The sequence below is a fragment of the Leptosomus discolor genome, chromosome 17, assembly GCF_034619465.1.
Source record: "Leptosomus discolor isolate bLepDis1 chromosome 17, bLepDis1.hap2, whole genome shotgun sequence".
Classification (NCBI taxonomy): domain Eukaryota; kingdom Metazoa; phylum Chordata; class Aves; order Leptosomiformes; family Leptosomidae; genus Leptosomus; species Leptosomus discolor.
The window spans coordinates 14,399,049-14,420,708 of record NC_141407.1 but is presented as its reverse complement, the minus strand read 5'-3'; the positions used below and the strand labels follow the sequence as shown (position 1 = coordinate 14,420,708).

At 42.7% G+C, this 21,660-nt stretch overlaps 1 protein-coding gene across 2 annotated transcripts in view; it reads right to left on the bottom strand.

The window, feature by feature from the left end:
• CDH4 (cadherin 4) overlaps nt 1-21,660 on the bottom strand; it is a 459,703-nt gene that overhangs the window by 84,495 nt on the left and 353,548 nt on the right. For both annotated transcript variants that reach the window (XM_086474518.1, XM_086474517.1), the window contains exons 5-6: nt 15,395-15,550; nt 7,409-7,553 (exon numbers count right to left, since the gene is read on the bottom strand). In XM_086474518.1, coding sequence (XP_086330644.1) covers nt 7,409-7,553; nt 15,395-15,550 — 301 coding nt within the window. The remainder of the gene's footprint in view (nt 1-7,408; nt 7,554-15,394; nt 15,551-21,660) is intronic.

Below are 21,660 nucleotides of genomic sequence, written 5' to 3'. Positions count from 1 at the left end.
CTGAAGGTGCTGAGCGGAGTTCTACAGGTAAACAGGAACGTGTGCAAGACATCAAGATGACAGAAGTGCCTGAAACTTTACTGCAGATGTAATAAATTGCAAATATACTTAAATTAAATTGCATCCCACATGCTCTAGACAGAAAACTAAATAGAAACAGCACTTTCCTTCTGAACGATATTCCTTCAGTCATAACTGATAGCTACTGTCGTTCTCTTTCACCATTATTTTTGTAATCATTGGCAAATTTTGACCTTTCAAGCAGCTAACCTAATTCATAAAGGATGCCACTTCCTAATTAGCGGAGACATCAGATTCTCAGCCTCAAACAAGGCAAAAGTCAACCTAATGAGAATAAAGATAGCAAGCGGGTCTGGAGAGATGACTGAGCAAGTTGAAGAGGCTGCTGTTATCCGGAACTGAAATAATACCTTCTTATTGTTAAAAAGGAAATAAATACCCCCAGAGAGAAAATGAACCGATGCACTGAATGCAGCATACACATGGGCACGGTCAGAACTGAAGATAACTCCTGTACACAGCAGCCTGCAGCCTACTGAGACCCACGTACTGCAGAGAAATAACAGAAGTAAAACTTCTAGATGGGCAAACGCGCATTCAGCCTCTGAGCAAATAATTTTGACTGCGTAAATCAATGAGCCTCAGCTTGGCTGAGTTCCTGCAGATGAATTCTCTCGATTCCCAGAGGCTAATTCAAAAAATGGAGAAAGTGTGATTTAGGACAAGATATCCTGAACATCACCACCGAACTGTGCTTAAAAGTATGGCGAGGTTTCATGCTTAGCTGAAACATATGCAACTAGGGAAATCAGGCAGACCCAGCTGCACAAAACCTGAGACTTAACACATCTTCCACAAGACCTGAATCCAAACCTTGAATTTTGACAATATAATAGAACAGAATAGAATGTAAAAGAATATAATATAAAGTAATATAATGTAATGTAATGTAATATAAATACTACAATATATATAATAGTATGCCATTTGTAACTGCTGGTTAAAAGAAGGTGGAGAGTGGACTCTTGCAGTGTTGTAACTCCCTTCTAGAGTGGTCTCAGAACATGATTTCCACATTTTTTTTCTTTATATCAACTTGGTCATTGTTTCTGGAGGGAAAAACCATGTCTGGGGATTTGCATTTGTTTCTCACCTACAGTCCTATAATTCACTTCTTTGCTCTTGGGACTTTATGCTTCTGAAAAGGAAATTAAGAGCGCAGACTTCATAACCACTCACCTCGAAACAAAATGGAAAGCACTACCACATGTGTCTGCAGAAAAACAATTTATCTTAAAATTGTGCTCGGCTGAGCAAGAGAACTTACAAAAGAATAATGTGTATCCTAAGTCTGCGTGTAACGTGTGAGAGAGTAGATTTGGGCTGGACCTGGCCATTTTTAATAGCATATAACGTCCAAGGATAAGAGTAGCACCTACCCAGGCTGCAGAAGATGGCACTGCACTGATGCATATATTTAGGCTTGTGATGAACCCAGAAGTAACGCACCCAGCCTGTGAAGAGCTCTGGGATGACTGGAAGAACCTGTTGAGACCTACTCTGGCTCCCGAAGATTTTACCTGTACACGATCTCTCTGAAACACATGACATTTGCATTATTTCTAGCTTCTTGTGCTATCAACAGGAACGTGTACCGGGCGCACACCGTGGCCTCCCCGTGCCATGTCACTGCCAGCAGCCGAGGGAGCCCAGGTCCACGAACCTGTTCAGGTGCTCTGTTGCATTAGGACCTTCCTAAACGAAGAGTACTAAAATTAATTTACCTCTGTGCTGGTAAAAGAGTATTGAACATTTTAATTATAAGCTGCACTATGGCGTTTTTGTGATGGGTTGTAATGGAGGACAGGGATTTTCACTCAGTGTCCTATTAATTTTTAAAAATGAAGCGTCTTCTCTTCAGATCTCAGGTGCTGCTGCTTTCGCTTCATCCCCAGCCACCCAGCAACACCCGCTCTCTTCCTTCACTGAGAGAAAAACCTGCAGGACACCAGGCATCTCTTTATGAATTGTACTGTCAGGCTGAAGAAGAGGAACAAGCCAGAACTACAGAATCCAAACTCTCCACATGAATATATATACAAATGCAACTATATGCCTTAAAAGATTAATTTCACAAGCCTTAAATTGCAGTTTAATTTGAAAACTAATTCAGCCTCATAATTGGCTTTCTGTTCAAATCACTGAGGCTAAAGATTTAAATTCTTAATATTCAGATGACTTTCAAGTTTCTGGCCCCATCTGTGCATTAGTCCATGGTGTTAATCTCTGAGGGAATCTCTGCTGGCACAGAAATAAAATAAACAAACTGGGACACTAGTAGAATAATCGGCTTTTAAAATCCTTGGGTTTTTTATATACTGCTTATTTTTATGAGATTTCTTTAACTCAATTTGCCACATATAGATTCGGCTCCCAGCTATTTAATTTTTCACGTGGCACGCTATCAACAATTATTGTATCAGAGTTCCATGAAATCAGGAGGAGATGAGGAAATTTTAAATTACAACATTTCTCATGTAAGAAATAACTAATATTCCTTTATTCTGGAAGACGGTCCATACTTAGCACTCGTTCCCACCACTCTCAGTGAGGGTGGCAGGAGTAAATTATCCTACACAACACCATGAGAGAGAAGGAGTTGGATGAAAATCTAGTTTAAAAGAAGCCACTTGGACTTTTGCTATTGAGTTGAAAGGGACCAAGATGTATCCAGAGAGGCAGTGAAGTAGAAAGGATGAATGGGAATGGAAAAGGCCAGTCTGACAGGAACAAATTGTTTTGGAGAGATGTGTTAATTTTTGACAATCTTTCCATTAAAACAAAATAGATACAACCCAGAGCAAAGCACTTGAGTCACTGCGTAGCATTTCACATTGACCTTTTCAGAACTGAACGCTTCAGTTAAGTAAGACATCCACATCCTACCGTAAGGTACATTTTGTGGTGGTTAGATCAAAACTAAGCTTCTGCAGTGGCCAAAATAATCTTTCTCTATCACATTGCTGTTTTGTGATTAAATTCCCTTTCTTGTTTTACATTTAAGCATTTTCATTCTACCTTACCGAGCAATTTCTTTTTGGAAACTGTAGAATTTCTTTTGAAATAGTACTCCCCAAGGAAACCCATGGGATGCTGCAAGCCCAGCGGTGTGAGTGCAAGGGCTGGGCTCCTGGCAGGCAGTAATCGGTGTGGTACAGAGGGGAAAAACCCACCCCAAACCCCAGCTCCTTTCTGCTGTAAGGTGGTGGAGCTTGTGTGGTGCGGCTCAGAGCCGTGAGCTTTGAAAGGGCAGCAGAATCCTTGCAGGGCCGGCAGCGCTGGGCAGCAAAGCTGTGCAACCCGTCCCGCTTTATCAGCGCTTGAAAGGCAACTTCTGCAGCTCTGGGAGAACTTTGCTGATTAAGGCTGCCAGAGGGACCAGGGGAATTTCAGCTCGAGCTTGCAGCTGCATTTTTAAAACTTGGCTGTGTTCTTCTTATAGAGGCAAAGTTCAAAGAGGCAGAACATTATTCAATATGAGTAAAACACGGTCTTTTAAGATACACTTTCAAACAGTGGCACGTTAAATCAAAACAGCTTGTGGAGGGGGAGAATAAGGAAGAAAGCTGGTCCAGTAGAAAAGAACATCCTGCATCACTATTCCTGTTCTGCATTTTTGGAAGGGCCTGCATTTACACATTTAAATTGTCCAGCTGCATGACCTTAGGCTAGATAAGCTAGAAAAGCATTAAAATGTTTTCCGGAGAGTAACAGGAAAAGAAATGCAATTCAGTTTAAGAGCCAGCACACATTTCAGGATGTACAGGGGCCAGGCTGTGACACACGTGTTCACACTACAGAGAGCTTTACTGCACCAAGAATGAGCTTCTGATTTCAAGAACACTACGCTACGGTGCAAGACACTATTTCAATTAAGTTATTATAATCTTAACCAGCAACAACAACCTATTATAATTAATAATACTTGATGATTTCTTTTCTATTCATGTCAAGGGTTGCTTGTTGCTTCAAGGTGACTTGCGCGCCGCAGAGAGCACGTTCCTTGGAAACACAGGCAGTCTGAGTGCTCTGCAGTCTGGGAAGCCCCTTCACTTAAACCTCATCAGGCTGCCTCTAATGAGTCTCTTCACATTGCTGCCAATTCTCCCAGCTCTTGGACAATCCCCTTTGAAGGATATTTTTATTCTAGGCTAAAAGCAAACTTGCTTCTTCTGTAGGAGGTTAAGTGCCCAGCAGTACCACACCGTGCTGCAGGATGGAGTACACCTCCTTCCCGCGTTCCCATTTTCTTGGTTCATAATACCTCCTTTTGGCTTATTCACTGTCAAGTCAGTAGGTCACATCTTACTTGGCCACCCTCCGTCCCCTGCCATGGCCAGGCACAATCTGCAGCTGCCCTACAGGGTCACAGTTGAGGCACGGCACTCTCTTCCAGCTCACCACATCCCAGCTGCTGAGAAGGGACCGCGCCGCACTTCGTGGTGCAGCATCCTCCGGAGACAGCCCTGCCTGCAGTGCCCGCGCACCGGCCACCTTCGCTTTGCTCCCTGTCCCGGGGTGTGCCGCGACAGCACCGCAGAGCCCTTTGCTCTTCACTTCGAATGGGATCTGCTCTATTGATCCTGCTAAAGCCTTCCAGGGGCTTTCCCTGCAGCTCAAGGTCACTGCGCCCTGCTCAGTCTGTGCTCAACAGCGTATTTTTGATGGTCTTGCTCTGCAAAATTTCCATGGGTAGAGCCTGAGCTCCATATGTCCCTTTTTTCTTTTTTTTTTTTTTTAAAAAAAAAAACTGGGCAAAATTCCTACTGACTTTAAACAGTCATTGGCTGCTCACACTAGCTGCCCTGAGAGTCAGCATTTATTTGGGATACTTTAATACTCAAGCTACTTTTCTCATAAGAGGTGTGCAAAATTATTAAGAACGTTGCAGCTACTGTGGTAATCGAGTAATACTGCATTTTTAATCACAGCCATTATAAATGGGCATATGGAAGATGTGAGAAACAACAATTGTACAGGATATCCAGGGAAGCATTTTCAGTCCTCAGGCATAGTTCAATAGCAATGAACAGTGGAAAATGAATGCTGAACTCCTGTAACATATAATAAGATCTTTTAGTTTGCTTGAAGCAAATCTGTACTTTATACATGGATATACATGTGCATATATATATATATATATTTATAGATGCATACACATATATAACTTACTGTTGAACCAATGCTGAACACACTTTGCTGCTACCTCTAAGAACATGCAAAGTCTTTCATTTGCCGACCACTGCCACAAATAATGAGGAATTCTGGCTGCATACTTTTTTTTTCTTGCAACGGCTGACGTCGCACCTCCTTAGTTACTACAATATTCTGAAGCATCTCAAACTACAAAAAAAGTTTCCAAACCTCTTCAAGATCTAGACTTAGCTAAATACATTATCTAAACTTGTCTCTACACAAACAGGGGTACATAACTTGGAGGCAAAGGAAGAGCACGCAGACATCCACAGGAACTCGATGACCTATCACTTTCTCAAAGACACAACACCATGTTTATTGCCAAGTACATGGAACGAAGGCCTCAAATTCCCAGGAGGTTCTACAAAAGCAAAGAACAGAAATTCAATACTAATATAAACCCTTAAAAGAATACCAATTAAGCAGGAAAGGGAGGAAAAAACCTCCAAATACATCAAAGACAAATGTAATTGCTTTTGAATAAAACCAGATTGCTTTCTACCTACCTGCCTTAAAGGCAAGCACTCCAGCCTGGGATAGAGAATACCAGAAATCACTGGTAGAAGCAGAGGCACAAGTATTTTTTAGGCAAAGTTACCCTATTCTGATTTAATAGCTCAAAGGCTTATCTGGATTTCAGGCAAGAAGAGGATGCAACTCACTGCTGCTTTCACACAAATAAGCAGAGACAGTTAAAACATTTGGGAACACTTTGAATATCGATCTGTCCTAGAATAAGATGTAAGAAATTTGATTTGCTATGGAAATGTTGTATCAGTCTTCAAACCTTGATATGCCCCAGAGTGGCCTTCAAACAAAAGCCGGAAAATCCTCTGGGAAGATGTCATTAGAGCCATCAGCTCAGGGTCTTCTCGCGTCCCTTCTGCCAAGCAGGACTGGGATCAGCATTTTGAAGCCCGTATGTCACCACCCAAAGCACATCAGGAAGGGAGCTGTACCTATTCTTTCCTCAAAAATAGTGTCATGTTCTGTCCCTACTACGTGTCACCACAGCAGCCCATTCTTCACAATGCTGAAAGACAATCAATCACGACTGTGAATCACCTTGTTAAAAATAGTGGCCATCGGAGACTTCCCTATGACACCTCAGGCAGCGGAGAAGCCATGATAAATGTTTCCTGACACAAAACAAAGTCACAAGGTATTTAACCCCTCAGCTGGCAAGCAACCGAGGATAAAATTTGTTGTGGAAAAATCTCCCTCTGGTTTCAGGGCGCTTCCAATTGTACTTGTTTTCACAGTATAATTTATGTTCAAAGAATGAATACACTCATATTACTTATACTGAGCAATAAGCTAAAACAACCCTGCTACCATATTGGAAATGGCAGGGTTACACCGCACTTAAATAACAAATCAGCAATATAGTTGAAAAGAAAACATTAAAGAGCCTTCTAACTGCATTTTTCCAAGCATATAAACATGTTCATGTAAAAATCGTGACTTGTATTCAGTGTACAGCTTACACCCTCACTAATTTTTCACCTACAAATTTTCTGAAATTCTACTTTGGTTTTTTCCCCATTTCACCCTCTGTAAGAAAAGTCCATGGGGATGGAGGATGAGCCAGCAGTTTCAGTGGGAATATTCCCACTTCAATAGGTTTGCATTAGGCCCCAAATAAGAAAGTATTTTCCGCTTTGGGAAACAGACCTATTTGGTGTCTGACTGGGTGCCAGATACGGAGTTTGCAAATGACTGGATTAAATATCAAGGAAGCAGATATTCAGCATTTCAGGCACAGGGTCAGAGAAAGGCCACTGCCAGGTTGGCTTTCAGTAGTCTGTAGTTAGACTAACAACCCTGTACACGTGTAACGAGTGTATGAGAATGGCAATACAGACTGTTACTCTACAAAACTGCTGCTTTTGCAAATTCCACATCTAGGAAGGGACCACCTGGATCCAGGTTCCCTCTAACCCAAGTCTGAACCTTCTGTGCATCCAAAGACAGAGATACCAGCTCCATCAGCCTTCCACCAGTCTTCAACAAAGAGCCAGCAACAGCAAACCTCTCCTACATTCCCTCTGTTTCAAGGGGAGGCAAAGCCACCATGCCAGATTCATGTTTGAAAGCCTGTGATAACTTTAAGACTTATTTTCAACTGTACCTGGTTTAGAGCCTTCATCAACAGATCCATTATAGACTTGGTTTATAAACTCCGGTCTGTTGTCATTCATATCAATCACATAGATGTAAAGGTCAATAGGATTCTCCACCTTGTTTCCGTTCATATCCACCGCATGAGCCCGGAGCTGGGAATAAGCACAATGAAAGCACAATATCAACAACTGGATTTGTTGCAGAATGAGAGGCCATGTTTTGTAAGAATTGACTTCACCTCGTAAATACCTTCTCAAAATTGAACTGAGTGGGTATCAAATTCCAGCAGAAAGCAGTGACGTAGCTTCCATCTAGACTCTGCTCACAGACAATTTTTCAAGGCTTAACATAATATTGAAATAATACTTTGCAACAGCAATTGTCAGTGGAAACACTTTAACTCTGATGTAGTGATGCTATCGCCTTCACTTCTAATAGAGCACTATATTTTAATTTTTAAGATGTGGTGAACCTTGTCTGACAATCTGAAAAGCAAATTTTGCTTAGTTCCAAACACAGTCAGGAAATGAGTCTTACTTGAGAGGTTTCTTACGGGAAACTGCAGCCTTTCAGACCCACAATAACAGGGATTAATAAGTGAAGAGATTTCAGAATGACATTAGTATTGTTTATTCTCTGTTTAATCATGGTCTCTAAGAACAGCAACAGCTACTGACCCCACTGCTCCCTGCACCAAAAGACATAACAAAGGTCCCTTTCCTTTAAATAATGGGAGCCCCTGTGGCACTAAGAATGAAATATTTTTCTCAGGCTTGACTAATATATCCAGTGATGGAGCATTACAACAACCAGGGCCACAGTGTTAAGTCCTCAGTTAAACTGGAACTGTGTCTTTATCTTATTAGCAATAACCATCGGTAATAATGCTCGAAAACAAGAACATCTGTTTTCTGAACAAAAGGGACAGATACAGCATGTCAAAACGAGTAATTAATAAAACAAAGCAATCAACAATAGTCTGGAACAATCAGTAATCAGGTGAAAAAAATGGATAGCTTTCTCATTAAAGGGAACAGATGGCTACCCTAAATGGCGCGTGCGCTGAACGGAGCTGCTGCTGTCAGCTTCAGGAAAAGACCCAGACAAGTGAGGAAAGGGCTGCATGGCCCCTGACGATGGCTGGGCAGCGGAGAGGCATCGCCTGGGTGTGAGCGCTGCAGATTTCGTTTGTCACCCCTCTTCTTTTCAGCACCTGTGAGCATCGCTGAACCTCCACGCCGCCATGAAAATCGGGGACGGCGCTCAGGACGGCGGTGTGACATCGCGCAAGGCTGGTGGGATGAAGAATGAAGGTTTCAGAGGGCATTAGCTTGGTGCAAGGGCTGGCTGGAAGCGTGGGGCTGAGGGACAGGGGACACACCAGCTCATGTCTTAGAAGGATCGAGGGCTCTGGTCCCTCCCAGCAGCTCCCTGGGCCATCCGGCTGCTGCTGGGAGTTGGAGCTCCTGTGCCAACAAGGTCTCTAGCTCCTCTGATGCATGACAAATAAATGTGCTAATTGCATTAGCACTGGTTGCTGTCTTTTGCTCTTGCTGTGCCTGTGATTGATGCAACTTTCTCCTTCATGTACGGTGTTCAGAAGTCCAGAGCTTAACAAAAGAAACTGCACGCTATTAGGATGGGCTGGATTAACATTTAATCAAGCAAAGAGAACAAACTGCCACGTGAAATGAGCTGGGAGAAAAACTTTTTTTTTTTTTTTTAAAGTTAAGCAGCACTTTTCCTTTAAAGACTGGAGAAGTCTGGCATCGTTTTCAATACAGGATGCACCATTTGTGTTTCACGACTTGTAATGCTCTTAGTATCTGCATTTCTTGCCTGCATACAAACTGCTTTGACTCCCACCTGTTGAGCTATCCTTCATCACGTCAGATGTAGCAATTCAATAACTTTACCAGTCAGAGGTCAGACTGCCTTTGAAAAAAAGTAATTCGGAGCTAAAATTAAAGTTATTATCTTCAAACTGAGGCAGCACTGGGCTCTCTCTTGCTGCATTTCCAGCAGCGGAAATGGTTCCATTCAGAGATAAAGCAGAGAGCGAAGCTGGTATCTTCCCCTTCAGATCTGACTCTCTCCCTGCAAATTTTTAATTACATTTGATAGCTTTTGTTTGAAATCTCCAGGAGTAAGGGATTTCTCAGCAATGCACGTCTATCTGCTTGTTGCACTCACTAAGCACATGTACTCACAAATGTGTTACTGCTTGCACTCTAGGAAAAAAAGATTCAATAAGCAAGATGGCAGGAATCTCATCAAACCTGCAGTGACACGCACAAGTGACACCTCTGTCCTGAGCCCAGAATCAGCCCTTGGGCTGTGTTATGGGAGGGAGGACAGTGTCTGGGGACACAGACACCAGTTCCCTGACTAACGTGGGCAGCCAGGAGGACAGCACCCTCTCCCCAAGCCCAGTGCAGCAGACCCTGAGCCTTTACATCCTGGATTGGGCTGGTGGCTGAGCGTCCATAGCTGCTCTTCTTCTGCCCTCCAACACAGCTGTCACTGCTGCCCTTTTCTGCACACCCTCTTCCCTCTCCTACCCCTTTTTGCCTGACTTTAGTGTCAGGAGGATGGAGCCGGGCTCTTCTCAGTGATGGCCAAAGACAGGACAAGGGGCAACGGGTGCAAGCTGGAGCATAGGAGGTTCCACATCAACATAAGGAAAAACTTCTCCACCCTGAGGGTGGCAGAGCCCTGGAACAGGTTGCCCAGAGACGTTGTGGGGTCTCCTTCTCTGGAGACATTCAAAACCCGCCTGGACATGTTCCTGTGTGATCTATTCTAGGTGGTACTGCTCTGGCAGGGGGGTTGGACTAGATGATCTTTCGAGGTCTCCCTTCCAACCCCCAACATTCTGTGATTCTGTGACTTCAATGAGCTTTTCTTCTTTTTTTTCCTCTTGAACTTGCTTGCATGAATTTTCTTTATTTGTATTCTTTTAACAATCCCTTTGTACCCTTCCACAGCATGTTGCTCCTCTGTGGTCAGTGCCAACTGCAGCAGAGGGAGAAGAGAGGCTTGAGGCAGAGGGTTGAATGTCAGCCAAGCTCCATGGGAGCTCTTCCTCGTTAGAGACCATTCCTCGTTAGAGACCATTCCCGGCAGAGAGAGAAAAAGGAGGGACTCCAGTGGGGCAATCTGGCCACTGGGAAACTAGTCATGTCGCCAAGGCACATCAGATACTATATTTCCCTTCCTTAATTCATCTTCTCCATTGTTCTCCTGCCCTACTCTTTGTATTAATGAGGCATCCTCAAGCCGGACAACGCTTTGTTCTGGAGTCATTCTGCAGATGCTGAGACAGGGCGCCTTTGGGTGAGGCACAGTGTGAGTGAACGCGGTGCTCTGTGGTGCCTTCTGCTCCCACCTGTGCCCCAAGCGGGTGTTTTGGTGGTAGAGTGACGGATGGGATGAAAAGCAGATTCACGTGAGTGCTTTGTGGCACTGGGCAAGGCACAAAAGGTGGTGATGGCTGTGCTCCATCAGACACACATGTCACTTAGTGTTGGAAAAACCACCAGTGAAAACGCTGGTGAGCACAACCTCGCTCATGGGACACATGCCAGACACAGGGGTCATGCACCAGTATTCAAACGGAAGCTGGTGGCTAGCTGGAGACGCAGTTAAGAAACATTTATAAAGCTGGTTTGAAATATTTACACTGTCCCCAAGAGAGAGAACATGACAGAAGTAGAGAAGGAATAAATAAAATCAAATGAGATACCTTGCAGAGAAGTCTGAAAAATTAATACAGGTAGCCAGCTAATCTCTAGCTGGTGTGTTGCGCTACTGTACACCAGCCAAGGAGCTGGCTCGATATCCTTTAACAAATATTGTTTCAAAGTATGACAATCATTGCTATCATATTCAGCAGCAGCTACCAGGGGTCTCTGAGGTTTCTCTACTGATGGTTTCCAGTGTAAATGTAGCTGTTGGCATACAAATGATTTGGTATCATGATTATTGATTACACTGGAGGCTGGTGGTATCTGAATGTAGTTAGTCAAAGTCAACACAGTGAATTGTGTTAAATATGAATATTACTTATGCACTAATACTACTAATACAAATATACACTATCAATCAGTGACAGGCCCTTTAAACAATAAGCATACAATGTCATGCCTAATTTGTGTGCTCTTAATTGTGATTAAAAGTTCAAATTAGAGTATTGTGACACAAATGGCTGGCATTACTCACTAGAACTTGGTTCAAAATACTGGAATTAGCTCTTGTATCCCTTAATTTCTAGTAAACTTTTGTGTCTCCTTGCACTTCAAACAACTCCTTCTCAGACTATAACCCACCTGTTCTGCTGCAGCCACTTCTGAGACAGCATTTAATCAGCCTGATGCTGAAGGCGTACACGTGTGTCTGGGACTGAATTAGGACTTGCTTCAAAGTTTCCCCGTAACGCACATTACTTGAGTATCATAAGCAATGACTACTTACTGACACGTTTATGTTGATGTCTTTTGAAAACAGAGCTTGAGAAACGTCTTGGAAAACTAACCTGCCAATTTACCATCCCTTGTACTTGCCAGGCCTAACTGCAGCTTGATATGAAACCAGTGCCTGGGTCAGAAAAGACATTCAGAGTCACTGGTTCCGTCAGCAGTACAAATGGGACTTTTGAAATGCAGTTAAATAAGGCCAAAAGAACTCATGCATACTAAATATTACTACCTGCTGGAACTTATTTGGCATGCAATAAACATTAAGGGCTGACTACAAGGTGGGGTGCAACAACACACAGCTGCCGCAGTGAGGTGCAGCAAGATGGGGGGAACGAGGCCGTGCTTGTGCTGGGCGTGTGCCCCAAGGCTGCGTCCCCAACCGCAGGCACTGAAGACGCTGGAGCGGCTCCCCCAGCATCACTCACTGCAACATGTGCAGTTCTGCACCACCACATGGTGGTGGTTAAGTGGCTGCAAAGCCCTTCTCATTTCTCTCTGCTCATATTTGCAGCTGACTCTGCATCTGGGATGTCTGCAAGGTCCCTGGAGGGTTTATACTCGGGTCTGTAGTGCAGACGAGAAAACAGATGAGGCCAAAATACAGCTGAACTTGCGATCACTACCACTGCCAGTTGTGCTGGGAGGTTAACACAGGAATGCTAGCATAGACTGCACCTGGGCAGACATTGTGAGCCCCAGAGGCATATACATCTCTGAATACATCAAGCTCGGAATGATCCTCCCTAAAAGTTGAAGAATGATCTTGAAAGCAGGGGAAGCTCTGCTACAGAACTCCTGATCTAATTAGAAAAAAAATCTGTTTCACCTTAGGGAAAAAGGTAGGTTTCATCAGACAAATGGCTTGCTAAATGCAGTGAGAGTTAAAACACTAGTATTTTAAAAATGGTAGTCCTGAAGCAATACAGATAATTATGCATAAGAAAATATGTGTTGAAAATGTGGGAGTTAATGAAACAGAACTCTTCATATGTAGCCTCACAAACACTTGCAAATTATTATTATTTTTTTTTATAATTAGTTTTTAGATTACCTGGGAACGAGAGCAGCAAGGACAACACTTGACAATGACAGAGATACTGAAAAGACTTTGTTCTGTTTAGGGCTGCAGAAAACCTGAAGCTGTATAAATGCGCCCATCTGCAGCCAGAGCAGTAAGCCTCTATCAGACAAAACCCCATGACCTACTGGGTAAAAAAAAAAAGCCCAGAGACCAGGGATGGTGCCTTGCAGCTCCATGGACATCCTTTACCCCAGCTGGAGAGTTAAGCTACTAATCTGAGCTAAAGAAAACTCTACTGCAGATGTCAAACCAATTTAAAGATGGCCAAGTTCAGATCCAAGCCTACACTTGAGTCGCTACTTTTCCAGTACTTGGTATATGCCTGGCTCCAAGTCTGTCTTTCCTTTCAATTAGAGACTCAGCTATATGAAGCGGCAAAAATCCATTGACTTCTCTGAAACTTGCAACTTCTGAGAATTTGGACTGTACCTTCTTTCGGGAAGCTGGCCTAATTTTCTTCCAGATTCTAGGACTGTCCATTCCTACAGTAAGTTTCTGCACTACTGTTTGGGTCATTGCTTAGTACCTGGTGTATTTATAAGTGCTTTGTAAAGGATTACTAAATGAACAATTACAAGTTAACAACGGTTCAATAAATCATCTGTCCATTGCTATTGAGGCTGAAGGATCTAAAGGTTGTTTACAGTCATGACTTAAAATGTTCTCCATCACCTTCTACTGTTCTGCTAACAAAGATTTTCTGTCACTCACTATTCCTGCCTATAAGGTCTCACAACATACTTAGCAGTTATTCACTCTCTATAAACTACAACTTCCCGTAACCTTCAGAGCGTGAATATGCTTATTTACATAAGGATGTCACTAGTTCAAGGTTTCTGTGAGGAACAGAAAAGGCTGGAAAACCTGCAGTGCCTACGAGGCAGGCAGCAAGTCACCTTTGCCAAGGCGAGAATTCAGTTTACTGAATTCGCTGTAACCAGGAGGTTAAGTTCATTATTAGCGGGCACACAATTTGTCATTATGGAGGACAAAATCTTTTTCATCTTATGTTTTTGACTGAGAGTGTCTGATAGTAGACATCACAGTGGCTCCATCAAAAGCGTTAACTGTGTATTGTATTATTGACTATGCTGTTATAATAACCTGGCACTGCTGAAACAATATCAACAATGCCGAGATGACACACGCTATATCTCAAATGTTCCTTTTTCAAAACAACCTCTCTTCATATTTTCCTAGGCACAACAAAGAAAATAATTGTTCTTGTTCACAGAGGATAAAATAATTTTCCTTCAGATCTTCTTTTACCCAGGGGAAATCTCTTTTTCCACCCAACTAAAGAGGTAATCTATTTTCTTTATCCTTCCACACCAGTCCAGAAGCTGTGTCAACATGGTTAACTGGATACCTGATAAAGCTGACAGAATGTGCAACTCCGACGGCGCAGTTAGGAATATGGTGTCAGTGGAAGTGACCCGTACCATTTCACTGACATTACAGCGTCCCCGGGAACGGCTATTACGATGCTGATAGATGTGGCTAATGCTGATACAAAGCAATCCATGAAACAACCTTTCACAACCACTCCAGGAGAGAACTAAAGCGTAGATGCAGAAAGTGTCTGAAATTTTGTAGGGCTATCATGCAAGGTGCAACACATTTTTTTAGCAATTTGTGGGAGTGTATCTGCTGTGCAATTACGCTGTGCAGTATAGGGGCTAGGATTTATATCAAAACATAACGGCCAATTACCCTGTAAGTATTCTGCAGGTAGAGCATTTTGTGAAGTAGGATAGCATGAGGCACCACTTCTGAGTGTAATGAATCTTAATTAATTTCCTCATATTTAATATTAGCCTATCTGCATATTTAAAAACCTATCTGACACACCCCTATCATACTGCCTGAACATCTCCTAATGATTTAAAATGAAAAATGACTATACCAATTATTGCATGTTTAGCTGCAGTACTGATTCTTAAATTAGTAATTTCCCAAGACATGCTAATGTAGCAATTGGCTTCTCGTGGTTTTGGGGGGTTCTGTCGACACATAAACTTGCATGGATTTAATAAGCAGCGTGACATTGCACCACTTTAAACAAATTACTCTGACTTTGTGTCCAAAAAGGACATCAGTTGAATGCCACTTTGCATTGGTGTGGCTGATTTAGCAAGGGCAGGTTACACTAAAAGAAAGCAGAAACAAAACCAGCCTCTCCATATACACAAACAATTGCTCTGGCAGACTGAGACGGAGCCTCGCACTGTTGGTTAAGCCCAAGCACCTCTGCACAGTCAGCTGCTGACACAGGTCTCTGCTGACACAGTTCAAACTGTGACCTGGGCTCTGATTTGGAACAAAGACCCCGGTCTGCTCAAAGCTGCATGCCCCTTCTTGAACCCAGCAATTCTGGTGGAGTTTTGGTTTGAGCTTGCGAACGTAGATAAAACTCAAGATGCTTCATGCTTACGTGGTAGGAAGCTCTTTCCTCTCTGTCCATCGGGCGAGTCACGTACATCCTGCCAGAGACAGGGTCAATGCTGAAGACTTCCATCGGTGGCTGGTCGGCTCCCACTCCAGTGATGCTGTATCTGATATGGATCTCTTTGTCCTTATCGGAGCGAATCTAGATGAAATAACAAAGACAGCAATCGGTAAGTTTTGGACAAAAGCCATATGGATGTTTAAACAACTTTAAAGATTCGAGCCTGAAAGCTGCATAAATGTAATGCTGCTGTCAATTTTGACAAGGGAGCTGTACGCCAAAGGTTTGGGGAAAAGCCAGAAAAAGTGTATTCCACATATTCTCAGCTATTTTTCTCCTCTTTTATTCATGACGATTCTCTAGGAATCATTGAAATTCTGACTTTTTTTGCCTTAGATGTGGAAGAATCTATATGCACAAAAAATGCTATTTACATGTTATTGAAACCCTAGGCTCCTTAAAGTGTCCAAATTGCTCAGCCGTACCCAGAGTCTCCCAGCCATTAATCACTTCTGAAAACACTGTCTGGAAGCTCCCACATCACGTTCTCAGTCCCTGTGACTATGCACACAAATACTCCCATGAAATTCGAAGAACAGGGCTGCTTGCTCCCTCTTTCTCCAACCCTGCTGGCTCGACAAGGCAAGGCCAGAAATGCCCAGTGGGATGTTACCATTTCATGTGACTATTTGTTGAGGAAGAGCGTGTTTGGCATGTTGCTTTTGAAACCCCTTCCCTCCCATACCTTGAGAACACCGCAAACTGAATACAGCATGACAAATTACATGAACCTTGGATACAGAGCTGAGAAAATGAAAAAGGGAGGTTAATATGTTGTCCTAGCAACCCTGACTATCTCTTTAAACCCAAATTTAATTTTCTGATCAAATGCTGAAAGAAGTTCTTGCAACAGCATGACTATTCCTGAAAGAAAGTACAAGGTACAAATAAATTACCACCCCCTGCACCATCACAAACTGTCTTGGCAGTGTAAAGGCGATGTGCATAAATTTCTCCCTAACAGGTCTATGAATACAACAAAGTAGTGGGAAGATAATAGAAATCTCATAGCTGAGTGCACGTTAGCATCTCTACTATGGCAGCTGCATGCTCGGAGGAGCCCAAGAGGCACAGTGGGATGGAGGAGGCCTCTACGCCCCCCCAAAACAGCCTCAATTTGGGGAGCAAAGTTGGTTTCCCAAGGGAAGAGGCAGCTTTGCTTGCCAGGCAAAGGAATTGGGACGGAGCTGTGGGTTGCTCTCACACTCCTCCCGCATGTGACCTACCGCTATTTCTTCCTTTCCTGACGCAGGAGGCTGACAAGATGCTGAGCGTGTCAGTGCAGAATAACATCAGATCTCCTGGCTCTGAGAATCTCCTTTGATGCCTTGGTCCAGATCATTACCAAGTTTGTGCACTGTTTTCTTTGTACTGCCTCCACCAAATAGCCTGCTCCCGTTAACGGCTAATAATGTCAGTTATTGCTAGACACTGCCAGGATTGATTCCTGCTGCACCTACACTTCTGGAGCTGAAGGTCAGGGAATAGAGACAGTTTCATCTGTCTTTTCTCTACAGGATTCACTGCTTGTTTAGGCTATTAGTAGCAAGGAAAACTGATTGGACTTACACTGGTATAAGCACTTAAAAGAGGTAGTGGGGACATTGTGAAAGTGCCCTCATGCTGCACACAGCGGTTTATACAGGTTTTTGTGTGTCCAGTGGGTATTTGTAATAGGGACCCGAGTAGACAGGCATGAGTACAAGTTTCATTAGCAAATCTGTGGGTGAAAAGGAGTATATTAAAATCAAGCTTTGCTTGCATAACTGTGGTTTCAATGATGGCAACCGACTCACCAGTTCAACAACTGAAGTCCACAGTCCCCATTTTTAGAAAGTCAGCTTTCATCCTGCCAGGTGGAAAGGGCTGAACATTGAATTTATGCGCAAGTCTGTGCAAATGTAGAGCTCAAGCCAGGCAGGTCACGCTCTAACCCACTACCTACATGTTTGTACCTAGGCTGAAGGTAAGTGAAAACGTAGGAAGCCACTGCCGGACCTCCAGCTGTCAGTCAGTGTGGGGTTCCCATCTCAGAAATTAGAAAGAAAGGGAAAAAACCACAGTGACTTGGGCCACACAGTTGCATGTCTGTCTCTCTCAATGTGTGTCTGCAGAGCTCGAAAGGACCTGTAATGTCAGGATAAAATGAGCCCTTCACCCTTAACAAAGTTTTTCCTTAACAGAGGGGGAAGGAAACATCCCAAACCCAAGGCATCTGCACTCTTGCTGTCTTTTCACTCACTGAAGCATGGGAGACTAGAAGGTGTCCCCAGCCCCAGCCTGGCTCAACTATGGCCCTGACTTGAGCACCAGCACCAAACAGCGAACCAGTCTCCCTCCAAGGAACTAAAAGGGAAGCAATTTTAACCTGAATCACAGAAGGGGAGAGTCTGTTAGTTCTTCACGGACATTTTTCTGCTCTATTTCCTGTTGCATATAGTACCCAGATCCCATTGTGATAGAAGCATTAGAAATGCATAGAGACAGACAGAAACAGGGAAAAGGAGGCTGGATTTAAATATTCAGTGCTAAAGGCACTATATTTTATTTTCAGGAAACGCAGATAAACAGAAGCTCTCTAAGAAAGCTATGTACAGTTTAATAAAGTGTATGCTATAGGATGTCCTTGCAGCACTTCTATTAGCATTAATAGGGTCTAAGCTGTCTGTATGTAAATCATTACAGATCTAGGAGATAGAATATATCATAAGACCCACACGACTTACCCAATTATACTAAGAAAAAATCCATGATCTAATTATACTTCATTGAGCAAAACAAAGATAGGGGGAAATATGTTGCAAATATTCAGCAATAACTCATTATTTGTTGTTAATTGCCATCATATTACAATGGTTTGCCTGTTACCTGCACTTAATCCCATTACCAGTAAGAATACAAGGATGTGAAATGTTCAGAAAAAGTCATGTGAGAAGTAGCACTTGTCACAGAAAGTTGCAAAGACCATTGACAATGGAGCATAGTACGTATTACTACCAGGGAGATATTCATCGCACAAAGGCACATGCTTTTTATATTGGAACATGTAATTTTAGCACTCTTAATGAGATTTAAAAAAAAAATAAAATTCCAGTAATCCTGTAACATTTTGACCAAAGGTTTCATTTGCATAATTCCCAGGGTGCAATTTAGTAAATCTTGTTGAGAAGTTAAGAACATTATCTGAGCACAATGTAAGGTTTACTTCTTTTGTTGAAACCATTCCTGGAACAGTTTACTATAATGATAATAATACTATGAATAAAACCCCCTCTATTCCCAAGGAGCTCACTAGATCAGGAGAAAAAATTACTGATTGGGGGAATTTACTAGCTCAGGAGAGAGTTGGTTTTTTTCCTTCATTTCTGCCTGGGAAGCGAGAAGATGGTACCATATCCGTACGATAATCTGACTGGAGAACATACACATGATTTCTTTTTTTTTTCATTTATCTTTCCTTTTATAACACAGTCAAGAGGTATGCAGGGTTCTGGGTTACAGAACAGATGGCAGAAGGATAGTTTTCCTTAGCTGCATTTATGTATGTTTTACTCTGAGAACCCTTGGAGGTTTGAGCTTCTCCAGCACCAGGCACTGTACCATACTGCGTATGATGATGTGAGCAGGATGAACGATGATGGTGATGACTGTCTTAAGAGGAATTTGCTTGTAAAGCAGCTTTCACTCTCTAAAAAACCCTTCTGGGATGGAGCTTAGAGTGGATTGTTACACTAGTGAGAGACAACGCCCCAGATCAAAAGGCAATTTACGGTGGAAGATGTGATTCCCTGATCCTATCCTATCTCATCATAACATGTGAAATTTTCCACGCAGAAACCCTGGGGTGCTGAATACTGTCACCTACACTGACAGATATAAATGGACCATCTGGGTACTGTGGAAGTGGCCACCAATACCACAGAAAGAACCTGCAGCAGAGCCGGGCATCGAACTCGCACTGCCAGACCTCCACTTGGCTGTGGCAAGCAGGGACCTTGTGGTGGTCCTTGCAGCCCAGCAGTGAAGTGGGGGGCTGTGGGGGTGTCCAAGCTTGAAGCATTGATGCACCATCCAAAACAGAGCACAAGGGCTGCAGTCAGCCTTCACAACTCAGAACCATAACGCCAAGAGTCTGACCCGGCTCTTGTTTCTATAGAGTAATCCCAGGAACAGAAGAAATCACTGCGATTTCACAGATGGGTATTTTCCATTGCAGGTTCTGATACAACAACTAAAATGTGTGAAAATGAACATTGCAACTCTTGAGATAATACAGGGCTAAGCCCTTCAGAGCTGGCTTTCTCCTTTGTAGCAATGTCACATTTAGATGGGCTTGAAAAGCAGGCTATGCTTGTGACACAGGACTGCATCCTGCTTTTACAGATAAAATCTTAGGGTTCATGCATCTCCATCAGGATTTACTGGGTAGCTAAACTGTTCCAGTAAGTTTAACTGGTAAGCAAAATTTCAGCTGATGAGCTCCTCTGAGGTACCAGATTTTATCACTCTGTTTTGCTCCTGTTGATCCATATCCTTCTTGTGCTCTTAGCACTTCCATTTCTCGCTGCAGGTATTTGAATTTACAAGCCCTCTCATCCTAGCAGATGACAAGAACCACCACAGATCCCTGTAATGCTCCTGTGCCAGCAGCAGAGGTAATGCAGACTACGGAAAGCTGTATGGTCAGCAGATTGGAGGACACCAGTGAGTCCATAAATTACACAGTTCTTGGAGCATGACATTGCCAGAAAAAAGTGGGCCAATGGAGATTGTTTAGGTATCAGTAAAGGAAATGCCTGGAAGCCTAGGAAACTGGGTATGTGAGGAAAGGCTGAACAAACAAGGGTAACTAAGCCTACAGAAGGGAAGACAGGACTGTAACAACAGTATTCCTGCACCTAATAAACTGTACTTAGAGGACTTCACTGGTCTGGGTTCTGCCCATCACTGTGCAATGGTGTATGGGAACATATCTAGAGAAAACAAAGCAGGGCATGTACAGTCTGTTGCATTTTCTATCCACACAGCAAACTAGAAAACAAATTTCCTTTGAAGTTCTCCAACTTGCTCTATAACGTATGGAGTTAAGAATGCCCTTCAAAAAATACTTAGTTTCCCAAATCTCCCATAGAATACTCCGCAACATTTCCTCTAACATGACCTGGGGAGATTTAGACTTGATTTTTTTGTTTTATAAAAGCCATTATAATTATTAATGAACACATAAAATAATGTAAATGATAAGCAGTGTCTTTTATTATTAAGCTCTTAGCTATTTTGCCCATTAAGAAAACCAAATTAAAATAATTGAAGACTATAATCTGTCATGCATTCAAAATGCTCCATAGAAATTCAGACAGGCAAACATATTCAAAGTCTTTAAATGAGCACACTTAAGAGTCAGTCTAAGCATTCCTGGATTGGCTCATTAATTTTAGTGGAAATATTTTAATTCAGCTACTCTTACTGCTTATTGAAATCCTTGCTAAGGACTTATTTATTTTTAACTGAATCTGCAATATGTTTAAGACGTACTTGTATAAAAGTTCTTAACTCTTATTTCACAGTTGGTTTAGAAGCCAGTAAAGAGACACAGCTCTAGCCCTGTATTTCCAAACAGATTACTGCATGCTGCTTAAAGAATCACATATGGTTTCAATAAACAGATGCAAAAGTCAAACGGACAGAGAAAACTTAAGACAGATTTGGAGACCCAGCCAGGTTAAGGTGATATTTATTAACTTCTGTCCCGTTTTATCACACTTGCCAACGATCCCAAGCTACTTCCCAGAAAGGAAGGAAAAAAAGAAAATAGAAGATCCTCTAAACCACTTCAGCTGTCTTCAGAGAAAAATATCTATTCTGTGGCTTGCAAAGAGGATGCTTTGACATGGCAAGGGCAGCTATCACGTTTGAATAAAAGGAATATTTCCACTAACTACAACACTGGGCTTAAGAGCAGCCTGCAAGTCTTTATCTGCTACTGGACAAAACAACTATCACTTGAGCTAAGTTTCCCATGGCAGAGGTATTGGCAAACAGTGTTAAGTGGGAAGAGATCTCTATTGGCAAAGAAAGAAAGGACGGAAACACACATTTGTAATTGTGGATTTCTTTGTTCCCTCAGCTGGGACTGGATTCATCTCACACACAACTTTCTAAAAACTTCGTATCTGGTTTGAGATAGCCAG